This window comes from Macrobrachium nipponense, chromosome 19 (genome assembly GCF_015104395.2).
Source record: "Macrobrachium nipponense isolate FS-2020 chromosome 19, ASM1510439v2, whole genome shotgun sequence".
In the NCBI taxonomy this organism is placed as follows: Eukaryota; Metazoa; Arthropoda; class Malacostraca; order Decapoda; family Palaemonidae; genus Macrobrachium; species Macrobrachium nipponense.
This window is the reverse complement of record NC_061088.1, coordinates 5,781,555-5,804,050: the sequence shown is the minus strand read 5'-3', so window position 1 is coordinate 5,804,050 and position 22,496 is coordinate 5,781,555. Positions and strand designations below refer to the sequence as shown.

The 22,496-nt window shown below is 37.9% G+C and overlaps 2 protein-coding genes and 1 long non-coding RNA gene across 3 annotated transcripts; 1 reads left to right on the top strand and 2 right to left on the bottom strand.

Annotated features, from left to right (window-relative positions):
• Positions 1–1,064: 1,064 nt before the first annotated feature.
• Positions 1,065–4,594, bottom strand: LOC135212442 (galactoside 2-alpha-L-fucosyltransferase SEC1-like). The gene is made up of 2 exons (XM_064245816.1): positions 4,073–4,594; positions 1,065–1,380 (listed from the first exon to the last, which is right to left on the bottom strand). Exons 1-2 carry the CDS (start codon positions 4,182–4,184, stop codon positions 1,178–1,180), a joined length of 315 nt encoding a protein of 104 aa, XP_064101886.1. The 5' UTR covers positions 4,185–4,594; the 3' UTR covers positions 1,065–1,177.
• LOC135219154 (galactoside alpha-(1,2)-fucosyltransferase 1-like) lies at positions 4,459–21,959 on the bottom strand. The gene is made up of 5 exons (XM_064255681.1): positions 21,861–21,959; positions 20,779–21,106; positions 18,347–18,457; positions 5,623–5,708; positions 4,459–4,569 (listed from the first exon to the last, which is right to left on the bottom strand). The coding sequence occupies exons 1-5, from the start codon at positions 21,903–21,905 to the stop codon at positions 4,459–4,461; spliced, it is 681 nt and encodes a 226-aa protein (XP_064111751.1). The 5' UTR covers positions 21,906–21,959.
• Positions 10,525–17,818, top strand: LOC135212437 (uncharacterized). The gene is made up of 3 exons (XR_010313908.1): positions 10,525–10,933; positions 17,269–17,479; positions 17,768–17,818. It is a non-coding gene; the product is annotated as an uncharacterized LOC135212437 (long non-coding RNA).
• Positions 21,960–22,496: the final 537 nt, after the last annotated feature.

Sequence of the window (22,496 nt, the reverse complement as noted above, 5' to 3'; positions counted from 1 at the left end):
CTATCACAAGATGTATAAGAAATAAGAGAGAGAGAGAGAGAGAGAGAGAGAGAGAGAGAGAGAGAGAGAGAGGAGAGAGAGAGAGAGAGAGAGAGAGGGCACCGGATGTCATGTTACTTGTATCATCTGTAATACCAGTCACACAAGAAGGGGGTATACCCCATCCAACACCCGCCTCCAGCCAACAATGTCGATGGGGCCAAGAAGATGGCAGCGCCTACGGGACGGGATTCAACTCAATCCACTTACAAACCCGCCAGTTGCAATCCACCTGCTTACCATTCCAAGAATATATTCTCGAATGTAGCCTTTTGGCTGTCAGCTTTCAAGAATGTGATCTTGAACGCTTTAACTTCGATGGTTTTCTCTCAAGAATAGGACAATCGAAGGACGCATAGTTTTTCCAGCGCAAAAAAAAAAAAAAAAAAAAAAAAAAAAAAAAAAAAAAAAAAAAAAAAAAAAAGTCCCCTGTATCCGGAACCTCGTGTGGATTTATCTCAAAATGCAATCACATACTCCTTGGTCTATAATTCGTCAATCTATAGAACTGCGTGAAATGCATTAATAACCCTCTTAATTAGACGGTGATCAAACAAACCTACGAAGATAAATAATTCATTTCCATCCAGTTTCGTCACTCAAACTTATATGAACCGCTGGCTTGTTTTCCTTTCACAGCCAAGCTGTGGATTCTCTCCGTTTAAATGTCTCCCCTGAGAACACTTTCTCGTTTCTGTCAAACGCCAAGCCTATCTCTCATTTAGGGGTTTCTTCTTCTTGGGGTTTTGTCTCAAGATTTTAGACATTTGTATTGTTGTATGGATACAGCAGTTTGTGACGATTGAAATGTAATACGATTGGATAGCAAATATTTGAATATTTGAAATTGGCAAGTTACATTGTATTGACACATTCTCTGGATCTCTTTGTGTAATTATACGTAGACGTAGGTAAACATGTACATAAAAAAATCATTTTGCATACAATGTAAATGACAATAACGTTTTTATATTTCCAAATATTTACATCATTCTTTGCATATTATCGTCAGATTCACACTTGTTTTCATCCTAAATAAAAACTGCATTCAAGTCCTGCCCCTTCTCCCCCATACCAATGACCCACACCAGTCGAATAACCACTAACTACGTAATTCAACGCATCCGTCTGTTCTCCTTTATGGCGGCAAGGGAGTGAAATTCTTGAGCTGCCCAAATTGGTACCAGGTCCTTTGAAAAGGGTACGAGGTCATGGCAGAGATGTCGGGGTACACGACCTCGCCTCCGCACAGGTACCCAGACCAGAAACTGAAGCTGCCCAATGTGATGATGCTGTGGTCACAGAACGCGAGCAGGGCCATGTCCACCTCACGGACGGATCCTGGAAAACGAGGTAAAGAGGCCCACTGGAATTATAGGAATTATAGGAATTATAGGACTGCCTCCTTGATAGGGTTAGGGTCGGTTGTGTTAAGTGGTTATGCCAGTGCATCCCAACCTTTATACCTTCAAGGAACGATCTCTTGGCATAAATACCACCTTTTCTGTAAATTTTCTCATTCATATACCTAAAGAGGGAGACAGCATTCTCTGAAATATAGTATTTTCTTTCTATATTTTGGTGTTTTTATGGGCTCCTTTTATTACACATATATATATATATATATATATATATATATATATATATATATATATATATATATATATATATATGAGTGCCTGTAGATAAAGGTTCCCTAGGATATCCGGAGGGAACCTTTATCTACAGGCACTCATATATATATATATATATATATATATATATATATATATATATATATATATATATATATATATATATATATATAGTATATATATATATATATATATATATATATATATATATATATATACATATATAAATATGATAAAAGGAGCCCATAAAAACACCAAAAATATAGGAAGAAAATACTATATTTCAGAGAATGCTGTCTCCCTCTTCAGGTATATGAATGAGAAAAGTTACAGAAAAGGTGGTATTTATACCAAGAGATCGGCCTTGATTAAACAGAGACAGGTAATGAGCATCTCAAAGAGCACATGGGATACAGATGTCATTGACAAAGTTTTCATTCAACCAACGCTTAAGAGGATTAAAGGAAGATTATCAGCGGGAGTGACCTAAATTGGCTTACCTGTGGTTGGATCTCTTGGTATAAATACCACCTTTCTATAACTTTTCTCATATACCTGAAGAGGGAGACAGCAGTTCTCTGAAATATAGTATTTTATCTCTATATTTTGGTGTTTTTATGGTCTCCTTTGATTAAATGGATTTCCGTTGTAACAGAACATTTTTATCAGTCACACATATATATATCTATATATATATATATATATATATATAATATATATATATATTTATATATGTATATATATGTATATATATATATATATGTATATGTATATATATATATATATATATATATATATATATATATATACATATATATATATATATAAAGGTGATGCCAAAGGGTCGTGTAGACCGAAAGATCTTGGTATTCCCGGTGTTCCATTTTCCTCCGTGGCATCACCTTGTTTAATTTTTATACATAGCATCACGTTTTATATACTTCGTGATCAAGTTATCCATATATATACTACTATATATATAATATATATATATATATATATATATATATATATATACTATATATATATATATGTATATATAATATGTTTAAATCATATAATATCTACCACTGCTATTCGAGCTGTGTAAATTCAGATCAGCGTCATTTGCAGTACATATTTATTTCAAGACTTCTTGTGGAACCCCTCATGATGGCGTGAGGAACCCTGGTAGGGAATCGCTGGGTTATGCACTACGCCAGATTCATGTCTACATCTCGAAAGGCAGTCTATCCTTAACGGGATAAGAAATATTAATAATGAAAAAAGGTGTAGTTATGAAGTTTGCACTTAAGGGTACAACCTACTAATTTTGGGAAGTTTACTGTACTATAATGGGCGTTATGTCTGTCCGTCTGTCTGTCATTCAATCACGGCCAAACGGCTGGTCCAATGGGCATGAAACTTGGCAAGGTCATAGTAGGGACCTCTAGGATGGTTCACAATGGGATTTCGTCTTACCTCCTCAGCCCCCGCTCCGAATGGGGTGGGGGTGAGAAGGGATTCCCTGAAACGGAGCTGGATCTGCCCGTGAAACGGGGCTGGTTATGCCCGTAGACTTAGTTACTTTACGAATTTATCGTACATTATTTCTGTATATATACGACTTAAAATTTGGAAAAGAATACTATAGGATAAACATCAATTACATAATAGTTAAAACCACTGGCGAGTCACCTATATGAACAGCAGATGAATATGCTTTTAGTAAGGATTGGTGAATTGCTAGTTTATCAAATGGCCATATCTTCTCAATCTAAACTCTTCCAAAACATCAGTAATCTTAATAACCCCGGAACTTATAATTTCTTAGAATTCCAACCTCTCACGCAATGACGACAATAATTTTGTAAAAGAGACTTACTACCTTTCAGGAAAGTTAGATTTGTAGCCTAGAGTTTTAGTTTACTCTGGGAGTAAGCCTGCAAAATACTTTGTTGTGGTTGTTGTTCTTGTTGGGGGGTAGGAAAGCCTACAAAGGTCTGCAAGAAGTGTTTCGCGTTGAGTTAAAGATACAGGGATTTTAGTATAGGATATTTATGATTTATTTATTAGAATGAAAATGTAAAAAATAAATAATAGGTATGATAACAATACAGAACAGTTATTTCTAATAAAATATAACGTTTTTATTTCAATTTTCGTTGGTGAAACAACACTGTTTGACTAGATTTCAGCACGAGCCTCGAGAAAGCTGGAGGTCGGATCACTCCTTGTTTTATGTTGATGAAAAACAAAATTCATGGCTTTGAACTCCCTTTTAGCAGTGAGCCTAAAATTTGAAATGCGTATCAGATTAGAAAAATTAAATAACAGAGTTTCCAGCCCTGTCATTGGCTTATCAACAGCCAACCAGGAGCGTGGTAGGGAAAACCATTTTTTTAACTGAGAACCGTTACCTGGTGTGAATAAAACGTCCGTATAGGCACCGAAGGATCTCTTGACAAAGGACAAGTCATCTGAGGAGACGAGGAATCGGCAACCTGGGTGTTTCTCACGGTAGTAGTCCATAGCCCTCTTGAAGTAAGCATGCTCAGGAACCACTGCTTTGAAACGCTGCAATTAATCAATGACGATGTCAGTTGGAAGTGATTCTATATCTCACTCGTAAATTCCTATAGCTAAAGTTGCCAAATACCTCCCGTGAACATCACCGAAAAAAATCCCAGACACCTCATAAGTATTCATTTAATTTACCATCATGACACAGGTTGCCAGATATCCCCAGATAATCCCATTCAGTCACCAACATAACAAAGCAGAGAATAAGACCAGATGACGCTGGCTACATCACTTCAGTTACCAACAAGGCGTGCATGTAGTCGGTCCTCCTGACGTGGACGCCTATCGTGACCTTCGTCAGGTAGTTGGAATTCTCTTCCCAAAATGTACGGACCTGCAGAGAGGGCGAAAGTTTGTTAAATTAATTGTCTTTTCTTTTAAACTGTTAAATGAAACTCGCATTGCACCTCAAGTGTAGGTATTGCAAAAGGGAGACTGCAGTATCCTCTTCGACCCCCAGCTGCATCAACTTTTTAACCTTTTACTTGACTTCCTCTCTTGCTTCCTTCGTTTGATCTTGCTGTCCAACCCCTCATGCCGATATTCTTAACGCAGTTCGATCTTTAAATTATATGATATATAATATATATATATATATATATATCATATATATATATATATATATATATATATATATATATATATATATACAGAAATGAACACTATATACACATATAACCAATGTATATTACACACACACACATACACACACACACACACACACACACACACATATATATATGTATAATATATATATATATATATATTCAGTGCCTGTAAAGTTCTGAGTTAAACGCTTACTATATCGACCGATTATTCATTTGTATTCAAGTGATTTCAACGCCCCACAATAAGTAATCTCACGACATCTTCTCGCTGAAAAATTTTTTAATTTTTTAAAAAAAGAAAAAAAAAACACAAAAAAAAAAAAAAAAAAAAAAAAAAAAAAAGGGCCCGATACCCTCCCGTGTATAAGGTTATGGAGAAAAAGATATCTTCACATAAAAAAAGAAAAACTAACGGCAAGTAAAATACCTAAGAAAACGTCTCCATCCAAATAAAGACAAGGCGTGATCCGATCTCCAGCTTACTCGGGCCACGTGCTGAAATCTATGGTCAAATAGAGCGTTGTTTCATCAACGAAAATTAAAATAAATATGCTGTATTTTATTGCAAATAATTGTTCTGTACCATTGATTCTAAATAATAAATCATGATATCCTATCATAAAATTTCAATATCTTTAACTCAACGCAAAACACCTTTTCCAGATCTTTTTAGGCTTTTCCATAGGGCTTCCCTAACCCCACCAATAAGAAAAACAACAACACGAACAAGAAGAACAACAATAACTCCCCGAGTAAGAGATAATTGTAATGAAACTCACCTGTCTTTGAATATCGGGGGAAAACGTGAACTCTCGCCTTACGTCTTCTGGGAAGGTATTGAAGAGGTGAATTCCAAATGGATATTCTGAAACCAACGAATATCAGATGTATTCTTTAAACAAAAGGCAAATTATTTCGTTCAGGATGTTTAAGGATTAGCACACAGATCCATCTATATATGGTACATGACTGGTAAAAATGTTCTGTTACAACAGAATTCCATCTAATAAAAGGAGCCTATAAAAACATCAAAATATAGAGAGAAAAGTACTATATTTCAGAGACTGCCGTCTCTGAAATATAGTACTTTTCTCTCCATATTTTGGTGTTTTTTATGGGCTCCTTTTATTAGATATAGTACATATATATATATATATATATTATATATATATATATTATATTATATATAATATATATATATATATATATATTTATAATATATATATATATATATATTATATATATATATATATATATATCATATATATATATATATTTATAATATATATATATATATATATTATAGATATATATATATATAGTATATATATATATATATATATAATATATGAAATTTGGTAACTAATACCCTTATTACCCTTTAACATTCACACGTATTAACCCACAAATACCGTATTATGAATAAGTGCTTTGTCCCGGCCAGGATTTGAACCATTTCCTGGTTTTAGAAACAGCGATAGACAGTGACTTTGATCGCCCGGCTATCAAGAACGTCTGTCGTTCTTTTTCAAACATTTAAATCCCCTTGGATTTAAATGACTCCCAGAGCATAGTAAATTGGGTATTAAATGATATTTGTGCCTTTATGTTTGTGAATACATAAACACATACATACATACAAACATACATACATACATATATAAATATGCTTAAAAAATCACAGTAGATGCACGTGACTTCATAAATAAGCGAATACCACGGAAATGATAGTCAGGAATCCAAGCGCTTTCGTCTTTATTCAGACATCGTCAAGGAGCTACTTAAGTACAATTGGAGAGGAAGGCCTCAGGTACAAACAAGATCAGGAATACCAGATGGTTAATTATCAAAAGGGTAAAAATTAAAAGGGATAATCCAGGGATTATCGGATATCACACGGTCACAAACTTAAACAGATTCTGACCCTAACCGAAATTAACAAAGTATCTTTACAGTCGAAAAACATGTAAAAACTGAATATATTAATTTTGTTGCTTATATTTATCTACAACTTTTTTCATTATGAAAGCATCAAGTTTAAATAAACCAAGACTTAATAAATTTAGAACATTTCTATTATTTGACTTGATAAAACAAGATTCAATGATATTCCTTTTAACTGTGTCATTACATGGGACTAAGGCTCTTGCTTGGACTCCAGTTAATAGGATGGTCTAAATCTCTCATATGTACAAATAATGCATTCGATATTTGCCCAGTTCTCACAGAATATTGATGTTGCTTAAGACGCTGTGAAAGAGATTTGCCAGTCTGTCCGTAATAGATTTTATCACACTTTTTGCAAGGAATTTCATATATGCAGCCTGGAAGATCTTTAGGAGAATTTTTGATTACTAAACTCTTGACATTAATATTACTGAAAACCACATTTATGTTAAAAAGCTTTAAAATTCTAGGAATATCTAAAAACCTTTCATCATAAGGTAATTTTAGAATTTTATGCTTACTAAATTCAAGTTTGTCATTAGTTGAATAAAATGTTTTTCTAGCTCTTTTCCATGCCACATCTACAAAGTCCTTGGGTATTTAAGTTTCAATGCAATATCATAATAGTTTTAATTTCAGCGTCAATAAACTGCGGGGCTACAGACACGTACAGCCCTTAGGAACATCCCAGAAAAAACAGAGAATTTAACATTTTGATGGTGATTGGAGTAGTAATGAACAAAAGAGGCAATATTAGTTGATTTTCGAAAGACTGAAAAGGTGAAATTTCTATCATTTCTATGGACAGTTACATCAAGAAAATTCAAATTGCAATTTCTTTCTTCCTCTACAGTAAATTTTTATAGAAGGGACTAAATTATTGAGATTATTAAGGAATTCCTGGAGGTTTTCGTGAACTGGCCAAATACAGAAGATATCATCCACGTATCTAAACCAAATAACTTTTTGGGGCAAAATTCTTGGTAAAAAGATTTTGTCTCAAAAAATTCCATGTAAATATTGCTAAGGACAGGAGATAAGGGATTACCCATGGCCATGCCAAACTTTTGTACAAAAAATTCCCCATTGAAACAAAATTTACTATCTTTGATACATAACCTTATGAGACTAATGAGATTTTCTACACTTAAGGGAATGTCATGACGCTCTAATTCCTCTTCCAAATATTCAAGTAAGTCATCTACAGGCACTTTTGTAAATAAAGAGACAACATCAAAACTAACCATATTAAAATCATAATTCAAATTTAAACTATTCAATTTGTTTATAAAATCAACATTGTTTTTAACATTCGTGTTGGAAATATTTCCTACCAAAGGAGTAAGAATTTTTACAAGCCATTTAGATAAATTATACGAAACTGAGCCCACTGAACTAATGATTGGTCTGATAGGGTTATTGATTTTATGTGTCTTTGACTAAACCATACATGTAAGGTAGGGAGGCGCATTGCGGTGTAAACTGTTTAATTAAATGGTCCAAGTCCTTCAAAATGGATTTAATTTGTTTATTAAAATGGGAGTTAACTGTCTGTTATTTAGAAAAATTGAATCAAAACCTATGCCCTGATGATATCAATATTTGTAAAGGTATTGTGTATGGTGCTATGAGTAAACCTTCTCCCCCTAATGTACCCGTGAGATTTCTCCAGGCTTTTAAGAAAATTAAAGAAGACGAAACAGTGAAGGTGACAATAGCAGATAAAATCTAATGCAGTGGTAATTATGAATAAAAGTGACTATATAAGTAAAATAATGACATTGCTAAATGACACTGATACTTATACGAAACTGAGGTCTGACCCTACACAGACAGTTAACTCCCATTTTAATAAACAAATTAAATCCATTTTGAAGGGCTTGGACCATTTAATTAAACAGTTTACACCGCAATGCGCCTCCCTACCTTACATGTATGGTTTAGTCAAGACACATAAAATCAATAACCCTATCAGACCAATCATTAGTTCAGTGGGCTCAGTTTCGTATAATTTATCTAAATGGCTTGTAAAAATTCTTACTCCTTTGGTAGGAAATATTTCTAACACGAATGTTAAAACAATGTTGATTTTATAAACAAATTGAATAGTTTAAATTTGAATTATGATTTTAATATGGTTAGTTTTGATGTTGTCTCTTTATTACAAAAGTGCCTGTAGATGACTTACTTGAATATTTGGAAGAGGAATTAGAGCGTCATGCATTACCCTTAAGTGTTTAGAAAAAATTCTCATTAGTCTCATAAAAGGTTATGTATCAAAGATAGTAAAATTTTGTTTCAATGGGGAATTTTGTACAAAAGTTTGGCATGGCCATGGGTAATCCCTTATCTCCTGTCCTTAGCAATATTTACATGGAATTTTTGAGACAAAACTCTTACCAAGAATTTTGCCCCAAAAAGTTATTTGGTTTAGATACGTGGATGATATCTTCTGTATTTGGCCAGTTCACGAAACCTCCAGGAATTCCTTAATAATCTCAATAATTTAGTCCCTTCTATAAAATTTACTGTAGAGGAAGAAAGAAATTGCAATTTGAATTTTCTTGATGTAACTGTCCATAGAAATGATAGAAATTTCACCTTTTCAGTCTTTCGAAAATCAACTAATATTGCCTCTTTTGTTCATTACTACTCCAATCACCATCAAAATGTTAAATTCTCTGTTTTTTCTGGGATGTTCCTAAGGGCTTACGTGTCTGTAGCCCGCAGTTTATTGACGCTGAAATTAAAACTATTTATGATATTGCATTGAAACTTAAATACCCAAGGACTTTTGTAGATGTGGCATGGAAAAGAGCTAGAAAAACATTTTATTCAACTAATGACAAACTTGAATTTAGTAAGCATAAAATTCTAAAAAATTACCTTATGATGAAAGGTTTTTAGATATTCCTAGAATTTTAAAGCTTTTTAACATAAATGTGGTTTTCAGTAATATTAATGTCAAGAGTTTAGTAATCAAAAATTCTCCTAAAGATCTTCCAGGCTGCATATATGAAATTCCTTGCAAAAAGTGTGATAAAATCTATTACGGACAGACTGGCAAATCTCTTTCACAGCGTGTCTTAAGCAACATCAATATTCTGTGAGAACTGGGCAAATATCGAATGCATTATTTGTACATATGAGAGATTTAGACCATCCTATTAACTGGAGTCAAGCAAGAGCCTTAGTCCCATGTAATGACACAGTTAAAAGGAATATCATTGAATCTTGTTTTATCAAGTCAAATAATAGAAATGTTCTAAATTTAAGTCTTGGTTTATTTAAACTTGATGCTTTCATAATGAAAAAAGTTGTAGATAAATATAAGCAACAAAATTAATATATTCAGTTTTTTACATGTTTTCGACTGTAAAGATACTTTGTAATTTCGGTTAGGGTCAGAATCTGTTTAAGTTTGTGACCGTGTGATATCCGATAATCCTGGATTATCCCTTTTAATTTTTACCCTTTTGATAATTAACCATCTGGTATTCCTGATCTTGTTTGTACCTGAGGCCTTCCTCTCCAATTGTACTTTAGTAGCTCCTTGACGATGTCTGAATAAAGACGAAAGCGCTTGGATTCCTGACTATCATTTCCCGTGGGTATTCGCTTATATATATAACTATATTATATATAATATATATATATATATATATTGGATAACGTTTATGAGAAACGCCTCGCCTTCCCAGCAGAGTTTTAGTTTTGTCTACTTAATAAAGTAGCAGCCATGCCGTCTCTTGAAGCTACTGTTGTTGGGAGAGTGGGGATGTCGTAGGAATGATATTTCCGGTCTGACGGAAGCTTAGGGTAAGAGAGGCAGGTCACAAGAGTAGCTAGGCTTCGAGATGGATTTTAGGGACTTCTACAATAAGACCTATTTTCCTTCCCAATTTGCTGGCGTTGTGTTTACCACCTTTCAGGCAATGCTCGAGGCGGTTGTTGGAAGCCCCGTGATTCGAAAGCAAGGAGTATCGGTCTCAGTCGGCCGCGAGACGTGGTCTCGGACAGAGGTCAAATTGCCAGCCTCCCAAAATTAGGCCTACCCACGACGCACTGGTGGACCCGGACCCCAGACCTGAACAGAGGTCGGACCGCATTCTTCTACAAGGATACACAGAATATTGCATAAAGGTACGTCTGAAAGTGTAAACTTCAACCCAGCACCTTTTTACTACCATACGACTCTTGCTAAATTCATTTCCAATTCTTATTTTTTACCCCTTCTACATCAGAAGCCCTTTGTCCTCATCGGGCCACGTGCTCCCCTTTGTGACTTGTTAAAGACCTAGTTTTCGTGCATACCTCAGTGAACCATTCGAGTTTACCTTCCCAATGTTAGAGAATTAATCAGCCTTAATCAAAGCAAGAAGTCATTTTCCTTTTTATGTCGTTTAATAACTGGGATTCTTTTCCAGATTCCATGAGTCACGTGCCGTCTCTCTGCTCGCTAAGTGTGCATTAAACCCACGTGAATGAAAATCAGCTTGAATTGAATGAGACTATAAGCCCCAACGTGGGGGCCAATATCGTTTAACTTTTCTCCAGGCCAGCACGGGCCTCTTTGTAAATAAATAGTTTTAAAGTAACGAGCTGAGTTTTCTGGCGACCTTCCCTCTAAAGAAAGAAATCAATAATAATCAGTTTACGGTAAGTTCAAACAATTCCCTCTTGAAATCCCTCAATCATTTCTGTTTACGTATCTAGTCTCTCACAAGGCCATAGATACGTAATATTGTCGACCTCGCCGAGGATCGAATCCGAGCTTGCTTAAAAAAAGCTTGTAAATCGCGTTATCCGTTGTAAAACGTAAACTGTAAATTATGTTACAAAGCGTAAATCAAGCACACTTGCAGGGAAAGAAGACACATGACTCAACGGTAAGGTATTCCATTCATTAATATGATTATTCTATAACCAATGTTAGCTTTAAGGTACGTTTAAGTATTTTTTATTGTAGAAGTGTTTTAAACAAATGTGAAGGTAGAAATATTATTATATTGTAACGGCCAGAGCGCCGAGCGAATTCTGTTTTGTAAATCGCATTGTTGTCGTTGGAGCTTACACGAACACGTGTATTAGATAGATGCCAGAAAGGACCAGATCAAAACTAGGAAGTGCTTTGCCAGGGTTATTGCTGTGTTTGAAAGCCTAGCTAGTTTAGGAGTGTTTTTACTAATAGTTACGGCAAAAGAAGTGTACAATTCTTTGTGTCGTGATATGTTAGGGTATTCATTTTTAACTTAGTTTCATTCCAAGTGTTGGTAACCGCTTACCTCTCGGCTAATTCAGCTTCGCGCTCTCTCGCGCCTGCGCGGTCTCAACCAACCTTCGTCTCATTCACAGCGGCAGCCATGTTTGTTTCCTCTTTCAACATTATCTAAACAATTTAAGCAAAGTAACGTAAGTCTCGAAGTTTTAACGTAAATAATATCGATCTCGGTACTAGTATCTATCGTCCTGCCAGAAAAATTAACGTAATTCGCCTTGAATAAGAAAGTAGAATTTTGTGTTGTAAATTGCCTTCGCATTTACAGAGAATCAGCTGTTTTGAACGACATGCTGCGCGCTAGCAGTGCTACCCTCCTCACATGTTTCACCTCGCATCGCTCACTCGCGCGCTGAGCGAAGTTTCATTTCACTTCGCACTTAACGTAACCTCATTTACAATTGTTTGCTAACATCGTTTTAAAATCCTTACCGTCATTTCACTGTCCACGGGGACCTAGTAATCTTAATAAAGTTAACGTAAATCTCAAGTAGAGTAAATCACAAGAATTGTTAACGTAAAAACGCGTCGTTTTTGTAAAATCATATTGAAACGCAAATCATTTCGTAAGCGCGAGCCGCTACATTAACGTAAAAATCGTTCAACGCGAGCGCGTTATCATTTTCATAAAACGTTTTCAAAAGCAATTCTTTCATTTCACGTTAACGTAAGTAAATCATTTAACGCAAGTTGCGTCATATTAAACTAACGTTAGTAGTTCAATTCAATATAAGGGAGTATCATTCACATATCATTTTTCACCCTCTCCGAGAGAGAGAGAAGAGAGAGAGAAAACCAGAACCCAGTATTCACGAAGCCAAGAGTACTACATCTTACCATTAATTATAGCATGCAGAATTAACATTATTTTAGTCTCTTGTGTCTTCCATTTACACAGCGTGATACGTACGCGCATGTGTCCATTGCAGTTTGCAAACATTTATTTGTTTCATTTATCGAGTACTTCAGCGAGTGACTGAGCATTTCTAAAATTTCCATTACCTGTCGTTGCCCGAGTGGTCTTTTCATTTTCTTTTATCACAAAAGACTTGCGTATACCGCAAGCACAACTCGCACAGTGTGCCACGCCAATTCATTACTTCCAGACAGGGAAGTCGTTACCAGTTTAGGACTGGCCACCACCAGTGCACGTCAGGTCTTATCATTTTACAGTGCCACTAATTCTTGACACTGTCCACCGACTGGCTGCTGAAGTACTCCCACCTTTTACTTTCTCTCCTCCACTATTACACTCTGCCATGAGCAGTGCCATTTCACTTCAGTATATTTAAGTATACTGCATGTAGTGTCCGGGACACACCAGCACGATACCAGTGCTCCAAGGAACGCCTCCATAAGTGCCATTGCACCTGTACAGGCCGTACAGGTAGCCATTAAACAAACCTGCGTGTCCGTCCTTACGGAACGCCCAAATAACTAGTGTGTCCGTGTACAAGGGTCAGTGATCCTTCGGAACACTCATCAAAGGGAACGCCTCCCGAAGCGCCGCAATACCAGCCCTAAGTGCTGTCAAACCTGCGTGTCCGTCCTACGGAACGCCCATTCATTAGAGTATCCACCATTTTGGATCACTCCACCAAGGAACGCCTCCGAAAGTGCCGTGCACCTGTATTGGACCTACAGGTAGCCCATTCCAGCGTCTCCCAACTTAGGAACGCCCTTAAGTGTGGACGTACGCCGTACACTCCATTGATTTGTTTTTCACCTCTTTAGAAGGTGCCAATCCAGAAGTGCCACCAACTTACGGGACACTTCCCAAGTGCCACAGAGCACCCAGTCTTCTCAGACTTTTTCTCTACCACGTCGCAGAACACCTTTCCAAGTGAGTGCCACTTTCCACAGTAGGCACTCCTATTCCATTCCGTACCCTTCCTGGCCATTATTTTCATTTTCAGCAGAGCCTCTACTGCAGCCTAGGGAAATGGTTCTTATCCCTGCTTCCCCGCGACTTCTTTTGCCAGAGAGCTAGAGAAGCTCGGAGCCCTCATAACTCTGGGCAGGGAGGCTGGTTACACTGGACCAGCACTTGACCAGTGGATAAAGACGCAGCAGGCTGCTGCGCGCCAGCAGGGAAAGGAAGAAAGCGAAGAAGAGAGGAAAGAAAGAGAAGCAGAGAGGATGCCAGAGAAGCAGAGAGGAAAGAAAGAAAGAAGAAGAGAGAAAGCATGAGCTAGCTCTCCTAGATGACGCAATCTCTCTGCTAGTTTCCAAGCCCCAGACCATGAGCTGGATCTCCGGTAAGAGGTGTTGCGGAGGTTCTGCACTACTTGTTGTGTGCGTGGGCATGCTGTGGATTCCCGACCAGTGCCCAAGTCGGTCTCTACCTTGGGAGGAGAGCTTCCAGGGTGAACTTCTCCAAGGCTACCATGTAGCCCTGCCTGATGAACTGTCTCCTACGCCCTATCAGTGGGTACAAGTCATGGCCGACACCGAAGCCCAGGTCTCCCTTATTTATTCCAGAAAGGCATTGCCTAGGGGTGCCAAAATCCGGACGGACGAAGAAATTCAGTTCGAATGGATTGACGGTAACCTCTATTCTGTTCCTTCAGTCCTCTGAATGTAAAAATGCCCTTTCTGGACCAGGTGACCAAGGAACCACATTGTTGCCGCCTGGCGTAGTGGACCAATTTCATGATGTTTATCAGGTGATATTGGGCCGAGATTTACTTAAGCCGTATCTCCCCTGGACGCAGCTCCCACTACCAGATGCACCGGACACCTGCAGCATGCCAGATAATCAACCCTATATTTTAGATTCAGAGGCTAGTGCCTCCGATGTCCCAGACATCCCTTTTATTTGTGAACCTGGCCCTGACCCAGTGTCAGAGCCAGACGTTTCTCCCGCATCATCTCAGCCTCTTACCATTTTACCGCCTACCTCCTCCACTTTGGAAGAGGTAAGCCCACCAGTTAACCCCGGACTTGCTTCCGAGGATGATTCAACGGAGGTTTCCTTAACCTCCCCACGTCACATCACTGCCAGAGAGGACTCTTCACCTGTGCCAGAGCACACTGCCAGCCTTGGTGACTCCGGTACAATTCGCAACCTGTGGGGTCCATCTCGGCCTTATCATCCAGTGCCACGGAAGAGGTTCTGGAACAAGTTCTGCCGAGACTGTGGCCGCAAGGGTCACATGTCTGCAAATTACGGAGGGTGCGCGAACCACAATATTCCGGCCATCGCAATGGCCGTCACCAATCCTTCTTCTCTAGGACCCCCAGCTAAGGGCCCTATAACCGTCGCACCCCTCCAAAGCCATTATCAGCCAAGCCACGTCAGAGCCTACGACGACTCTGGCGCTCAAATCTCCCTGATACGGGAAGACCGAATCCCCCGAGGGGCTAACATTGATAGACGTCGATTGATCACCATTGAAGGTATCAATCACATTAAACTGATCCTTCCGACCGTCCAATTGAGGGTCACCAGACCTAGTTTCTCCAAGGTATGTACTCTTGCAGTTGCAAGCTACATTCCAGGAGGTTACGACCTCCTCCTAGGGCAAGACATGAAGTCTCCCTCGCATTCCAAAAAGCCTAGGGGTCCTAACCCCACGTCCAATCACTCTAAAGCAAGGAGTAATCGAAATTTTACTTCCTCCAGGAAGTACAACCACCAACAGTCTCCCTCGTTACCAGGAAGGGAGATTGATCATTCACAGTTCCGTTGCAAAACCTGCAACGTAATAGGGCACTCTACTAATGGCCTAGGTGCCCTAGCCGACTATCAGCAGCGGACACTGTCCATGTTCCCCAAGGCCTAGCCTTCAACCAGAGACAGGAGCCTCTGTCTCCCATTTCCAAGGGCACGCTGAGAGGTATTGCACCTCCGGTACCCGCCACAGGTCCAGCCGACCTCAACTCTCTGCCAGTGCCACTGGCAGCACTGTCCAGTACCAAGCTCCGTCCAGCCTGGACGTAGAGCCACCACCGAACTTGACTTCTGCGCCTGGCCCCGAGCTAGTGCCGGCGCCTAACCTACCCAAGGATCCTCCTACAGGAGATCCTCCAACAGGCATGGAGCTTACCGCAGCCCATGGCCAATCACTAGTTCCGTCTTCTTCACCCTCACTGTCGCCCCGAGGATGAACCTCCGGCAGACCTCACCTTCATACCGCCTCAGGCTACCACTGCCTCTGCTCCTGCCGGCGTTTTCTGGCCTTTCCCCCAGAGTCGGTGCCTCCGTCTACTCCAAGTACTGGTATAGCCAGGTCCTGGGGGAATAAGAAGAAGAAGAAGAAGGGACGTCATTAAACAAACTAACACAAAAGAGCCACATGCTCTCCTTGACACCTGTGCCCGAGGTACAGTGTCGCATTCATTTGCAGAATGATCCTGGCACCTACCCAGAGAAGGTAGCCAGCCTGATCTCTGCCAGTAGAACTAACCCTCTAACCCCTAGAAATTGTGATACAACACTCATGTAAATGTCATAACTACCTCATTGCATTTCCCTCCTGGTAATTTAACCACTCATCATCCCCAACGCATCATTACCTCTCATTATGTATTTAACAGTTCCGTCGCTGAACTACTGCTGTGCGTACCACACTCTGGAATGATTGCGTCTTCATTTAACTGTATTGAGTAGGTTAGGCTAATGATTTAGTACCAGGGCATTAGGTTAGTAGCAAGTAGAATTTTCAAGTAACCTTATCTAGGGGTAGAGTAGACTGTCGTCACACAAGACAACCCTGGTAGTTGTTTGATTAGGCTAGACTACCAATTCACTATATTAAGTTAGTACACTTAGCATCTTTGCCTATAAGTTAGGTAGGCCATTGTAGTCAGCCGTATCGCTGCTCAAAAAACTTCAAAGTTAGAGTAGGAGAACTGGTTGTCGAGGCGATCAACTTATTTAAGCCAAGACCTTCACGCCCGAAAGGGAGTGAATGCCTTCTTAACAGGGGGAGCTGCTACGTTTATAGAACGCCTCGCCTCCCAGCAGAGTTTTAGTTTGTTTAATTATAAAAAGTAGCAGCCATGCCGTCTCTTGAAGCTACTGTTGTTGGGGAGAGAGTGGGGATGTCGTAGGAATGATATTTCGGTCTGACGGAAGCTTAGGTAAGAGAGGCAGGTGGCACAAGAGTAGCTAGGCTTCGAGATGGATTTTAGGGACTTCTACAATAAGACCTATTTTCCTTCCCAATTTGCTGGCGTTGTGTTTACCACCTTTCAGGCAATGCTCGAGGCGGTTGTTGGAAGCCCCGTGATTCGAAAGCAAGGAGTATCGGTCTCAGTCGGCCGCGAGACGTGGTCTCGGACAGAGGTCAAATTGCCAGCCTCCCAAAATTAGGCCTACCCACGACGCACTGGTGGACCCGGACCCCAGACCTGAACAGAGGTCGGACCGCATTCTTCTACAAGGATACACAGAATATTGCATAAAGGTACGTCTGAAAGTGTTAAAACTTCAACCCAGCACCTTTACTACCATACGACTCTTGCTAAATTCATTTCCAATTCTATTTTTTAACCCCTTCTAAATTTCAGAAGCCCTTTGGTCCTCATCGGGCCACGTGCTCCCCTTTGTGACTTGTTAAAGACCTAGTTTTCGTGCATACCTCAGTGAACCATTCGAGTTTACCTTCCCCAATGTTAGAGAAATTAATCAGCCTTAATCAAAGCAAGAAGTCATTTTTCCTTTTTATGTCGTTTAATCTGGGATTCTTTTCCAGATTCCATGAGTCACGTGCCGTCTCTCTGCTCGCAAGTGTGCATTAACCCACGTTGAATGAAAATCAGCTTGAATTGAATGAGACTATAAGCCCCAACGTGGGGGCCAATATCGTTTGTTTAACTTTTCTCCAGGCCAGCACGGGCCTCTTTGTAAATAAATAGTTTTCAAGTAACGAGCTGAGTTTTCTGGCGACCTTACCCTCTAAAGAAAGAAATCAATAATAATCAGTTTACGGTAAGTTCAAACAATTCCCTCTTGAAATCCCTCAATCATTTCTGTTTACGTATCTAGTCTCTCACAAGGCCATAGATACAAGTAATAATATATATATATAGATATATATATATATATATATATATATATATATATATATATATAATAGTATATATATATATATATATATATATATTTATATATATATATATATATATATAAGGTATGCAGGAGAATCAATTATAAGAAGTTAAGGATTAAGGAGGTCCACAAATACTTCATATGAACTATACATATAATATATATATATATATATATATATATATATAATATATATATATATACGTAATCAAATTTCCATTACCTGTCACGAAAAGGTTTGGTCCCAGAAGTCCAGATGCTGCTGCCTCAGCCATTCCATGATGTATGTGACTCCGTGCTGGTAATCTTATCCAGTCCCGGTCATTATATGTAACTGAAAAACAAAGAATATGTGTATTGACTACGTTCGACAAAAGTACTACACAGTTGTCAAAGTCGAGGAGGGCTGATGCCGACTCCAAAACAACGAATAGCTGTGCCGTTAAAGGTGCTTCACTATACGTCCTAATTTCTTGGTTCCTAAGTTCGCGCCCAGGAGCCGACGAAATCATTATCAACTAAAAATTCCCCTTCATTTAACATATATGAAAATATATTAATTCTGATGGCAGAGCGAATTAGATATTTAAAGGACATAGCTTCATGCGTATATATGAATCACGGTGATGTGATCAGAATATTATTATATATATATTATATATATATATATACTAATCATATATATATATTATATATATATATAGATATATATATATATATATATATATAATATATAATATATTTATATATATATATATATATATATATATATATATATATATATATATATATATGTATATATATAATAATATATATAAATATATTATATATCTATATATTATATAATATCTATATATATATATATATATATATATATATATATATGACATTTCATAAGACAAAGTAATTTATATGTGTAGATGCACCACGGGAAAATTGAATTATAGGGTATAAATCCTGGCCGGTTTCATCGTCGGTATTTCTGTAGCATTCTCAAGAGGAATGATACATAACTGTAGAAACTTACAATATATATATGCTAGTGACAGTACAAATGAACATGTACCCCACTGAAAATATAATACTCACACAAAGTGAATGTAAAAAAAGGGAGGGGCAGTAAGCTTAGTACCATCTGAGGTCAGTACTCCATTTTAAATTCTTGTTTATCTACGTGTGTGGACTCAAACCTGGTAAACTTTTTACCTTGGTAAATAGTTCACCTGGCCCAGGCAAACTATATGCCTGTATAAATAGAGTACCTGGGCCAAGTCCAACGTATTTTTTGGGTGCTAGTACTTTAGGGATTCATTTACTTAGCCCTAGCCCAGAGCAAAGGTGTAGCGGAGTCGACCTAGATACATAAACAAGATTTGTAAATGAATTACTGACCTCAGACGCAATGGATTTACCACCCCGCCTTTTTTTATTTATTCACTATATATGAATATTTTATTTCCAACCTGTTCTACTTATGTTCGTGTGTACAGCCACTCTAAAACATCTATATCGTAAATTTCTACAATTATGGAACAGTTCTCTTGAAGATGTCTTAGAAATAATAAAGACAAAACCGGTCAGGATATATAATATCTGTTTCATTTTGCTTTGTGATAGATTTTCAGGCATATATTGTTCATGTATTATCTTAATATTAGTATTATATAAGATTATATAATAATATATATATATATATATAATATAGTAATATACATATAAAGGCTTTTGCTTTTATTTACATATTCATTACGTTCCAAATTTTCGTGATTCCAGGATTATACATATATACATACATACACACCCATATATATATATATATATATATATATATATATACTATATATATATATATATTATATAAATTTTTTAGTTTTTTTTACATGATGTTTCTATATGGTCTATACATACACAAACAAAAAAATCAGCATATTGTTATACTACAACAATAACTTATTCGCCCACTTTTTATGTTTCATCCAAGGATTTTGCTATTCCACAAAAATCGACTCCTCTCTGTCTCTCGTTGAAACTCAACACTTTTGAAACTAAGCACTTTCCCAATACTACTTGTGTATAAGAATGACGCAATTCTCTGGGGCACATCCATTACAGTTTCTGTAACTACATTCGTCTTTTGACCTACACATTCGTCACTTCTTATACTTCAGTATAATTTTCCCCTCTTTTCGTTATTCAGTGCATTTATCCATCGCAGCAAGGTACATGAAGAACACAAATACAAAAGAGTGGGCTTCCGCAGAAGAAGGTTAAAGACTGTGTTTTTTTGTGAATATTCCTTAGAAACAGAACCCATAGTCATGTAGCCTATATTAGATTCACATCAACCAATCATCTGATGTCTAGGCCAGTCCCTTACGACGCTCCTGATTGGCGGTTGATTAGCCAGTCACAGGGCTGGAAACTCTCAGTCCCTCTCTCGAGAGTTCACATAGGCAGGATGCATGTTCCACCTCACCTGAGGGATACTTTCGAAAAGACGTATTCCTCAGGAGAAGTGGAACATATATCCTGCCTATGTGAACTCTCGAGAGAGACTGAGAGTTTCCAGCCCAGTAATTGGCTTATCAACAGCCAATCAAGAGCGTCGTAAGGGACTGGCCTTGACATCAGATGCACCGTTTGATGGGAATCTACTATAACAACAACAAACTTCAATGTGACCAACTACTTCACCTGGAATGGGTTTCATGGTAATGTTGGGGAAAGTATCCTTCAACTGGTTTTCCATCTTGGGATGCAATCTGACCGTTGCCCCATAGACGCGACCGAGCGCCAGGAGGGTGGCGTACTCCCCCATGGCGTTACCCAGACGCCCTTGCGGTACTGACGTGAGCACAGGTAACTGGAGGTTATTCCACTTCTTCTTTGGGTAACGGCGCCATATTCTGGGACTTATAGCTGTTATAGGTAACCGCTTCCTTGCCTCTGGTTTGTAGGCCTCGTCATCAATTAGAGCAGTGTTCTGAAAAATGGATAAATAACCCTTGAACATAAGGTTTGGGTACGTTGAGAAACAAAATTGGTTCTTAGAATATTGTAGTTCTAGTCACCAGGTGAACCTTTAAGAACTTTAAGTCTGAATACATAGGACAAAAATGATTGAAGATTCAAATGCGGAGCATGATCGAAAGAAAACTGAGTTTTGAATGACTGAACCACCAGGCTATGATCAGCATGGAAACTAAATGTTACAATAAACTTCTTAGTTGGGAAAACTCTCTATATCGAAAGTATGTATAATGTTCCAAGAGATCCACAATAATAAAAAATGTTGCGAGTTCGTGTATAATTTAAAAGCCCTTTACAAAGCTTTCGAACCCTTCCCTGAGTTCATTTTGGACTGAAGATGAACCCAGGGAAGGTTTCGAAAGCTTTGTAAAGGGTTTTTAAATTATACACGAACTCGCAACGTTTTTTTATTATTGTGGACCTCTTGGAACAGAAAATAAACTTCTTAACCAACGCTGTCACACTGAGCTTTACAACGATACAGAAAAATAGGCCAATATGAGTTGATATGCCAATGTGGGTCCTGATAACCAAGAGAAAATAAAATAAAATAACGTACTCATTAACAGTTGCAACTGATCGCAGTACTAAAAATAAAAAAAAAATCATTATAAACACCAAAATGGGCAGTGGAATTCTAACTAGGATGGATTACATGCAAGATAGTTCACATTTACATGCAGGATAGTTCAACTTCTAGCACTTACCACTGATTGCAATATCCTATTGACTCGTATCGTAAGTTGTATCATGAAGCCTGTAGAGAATTGTTAAAAAGAATACAGTTAATAACAGCAAAAATCAACATATTGAAATAGTCTTAATTCATTTAATTTCATCAATTTTATATTTTGTGGTCCTTGGGCCGTTTTCAAGTTCGGTTTAATAATATTTCGTGCACACACTACAGAAGACGAGTGCCATTCATTACTTCTCGGATAAAACTTTAGTCCAAGGATATTCTCAATAGATTTGTTATATATCTTAAGGGTTACCCCATCATGTTTCTTTTCAAACATGTCTGTTTTTCTACGCAGATCAGTACGCAAAGAATTAACAGGAGACACTGTATTGGGGATAACTAAAATTTCCGTAAGAAGTCTTTAAGAACAAGAATCTCTAGAGGGTTATTGATTTTGATAAAACAACCACAACCGGAGACCAAACAAGACCACACAACACGGCTACTTGTCGGAAATGTAATCGGTTATTTTCACTGATTTCCGGCAAGAATACCACCGCGAAAAGGAGATGAGCAGAATCATTACTGGGGCAACACAAACACACACACACAAACACACACGCACCCACACACACATACCATACCGATAGATGAGACAACA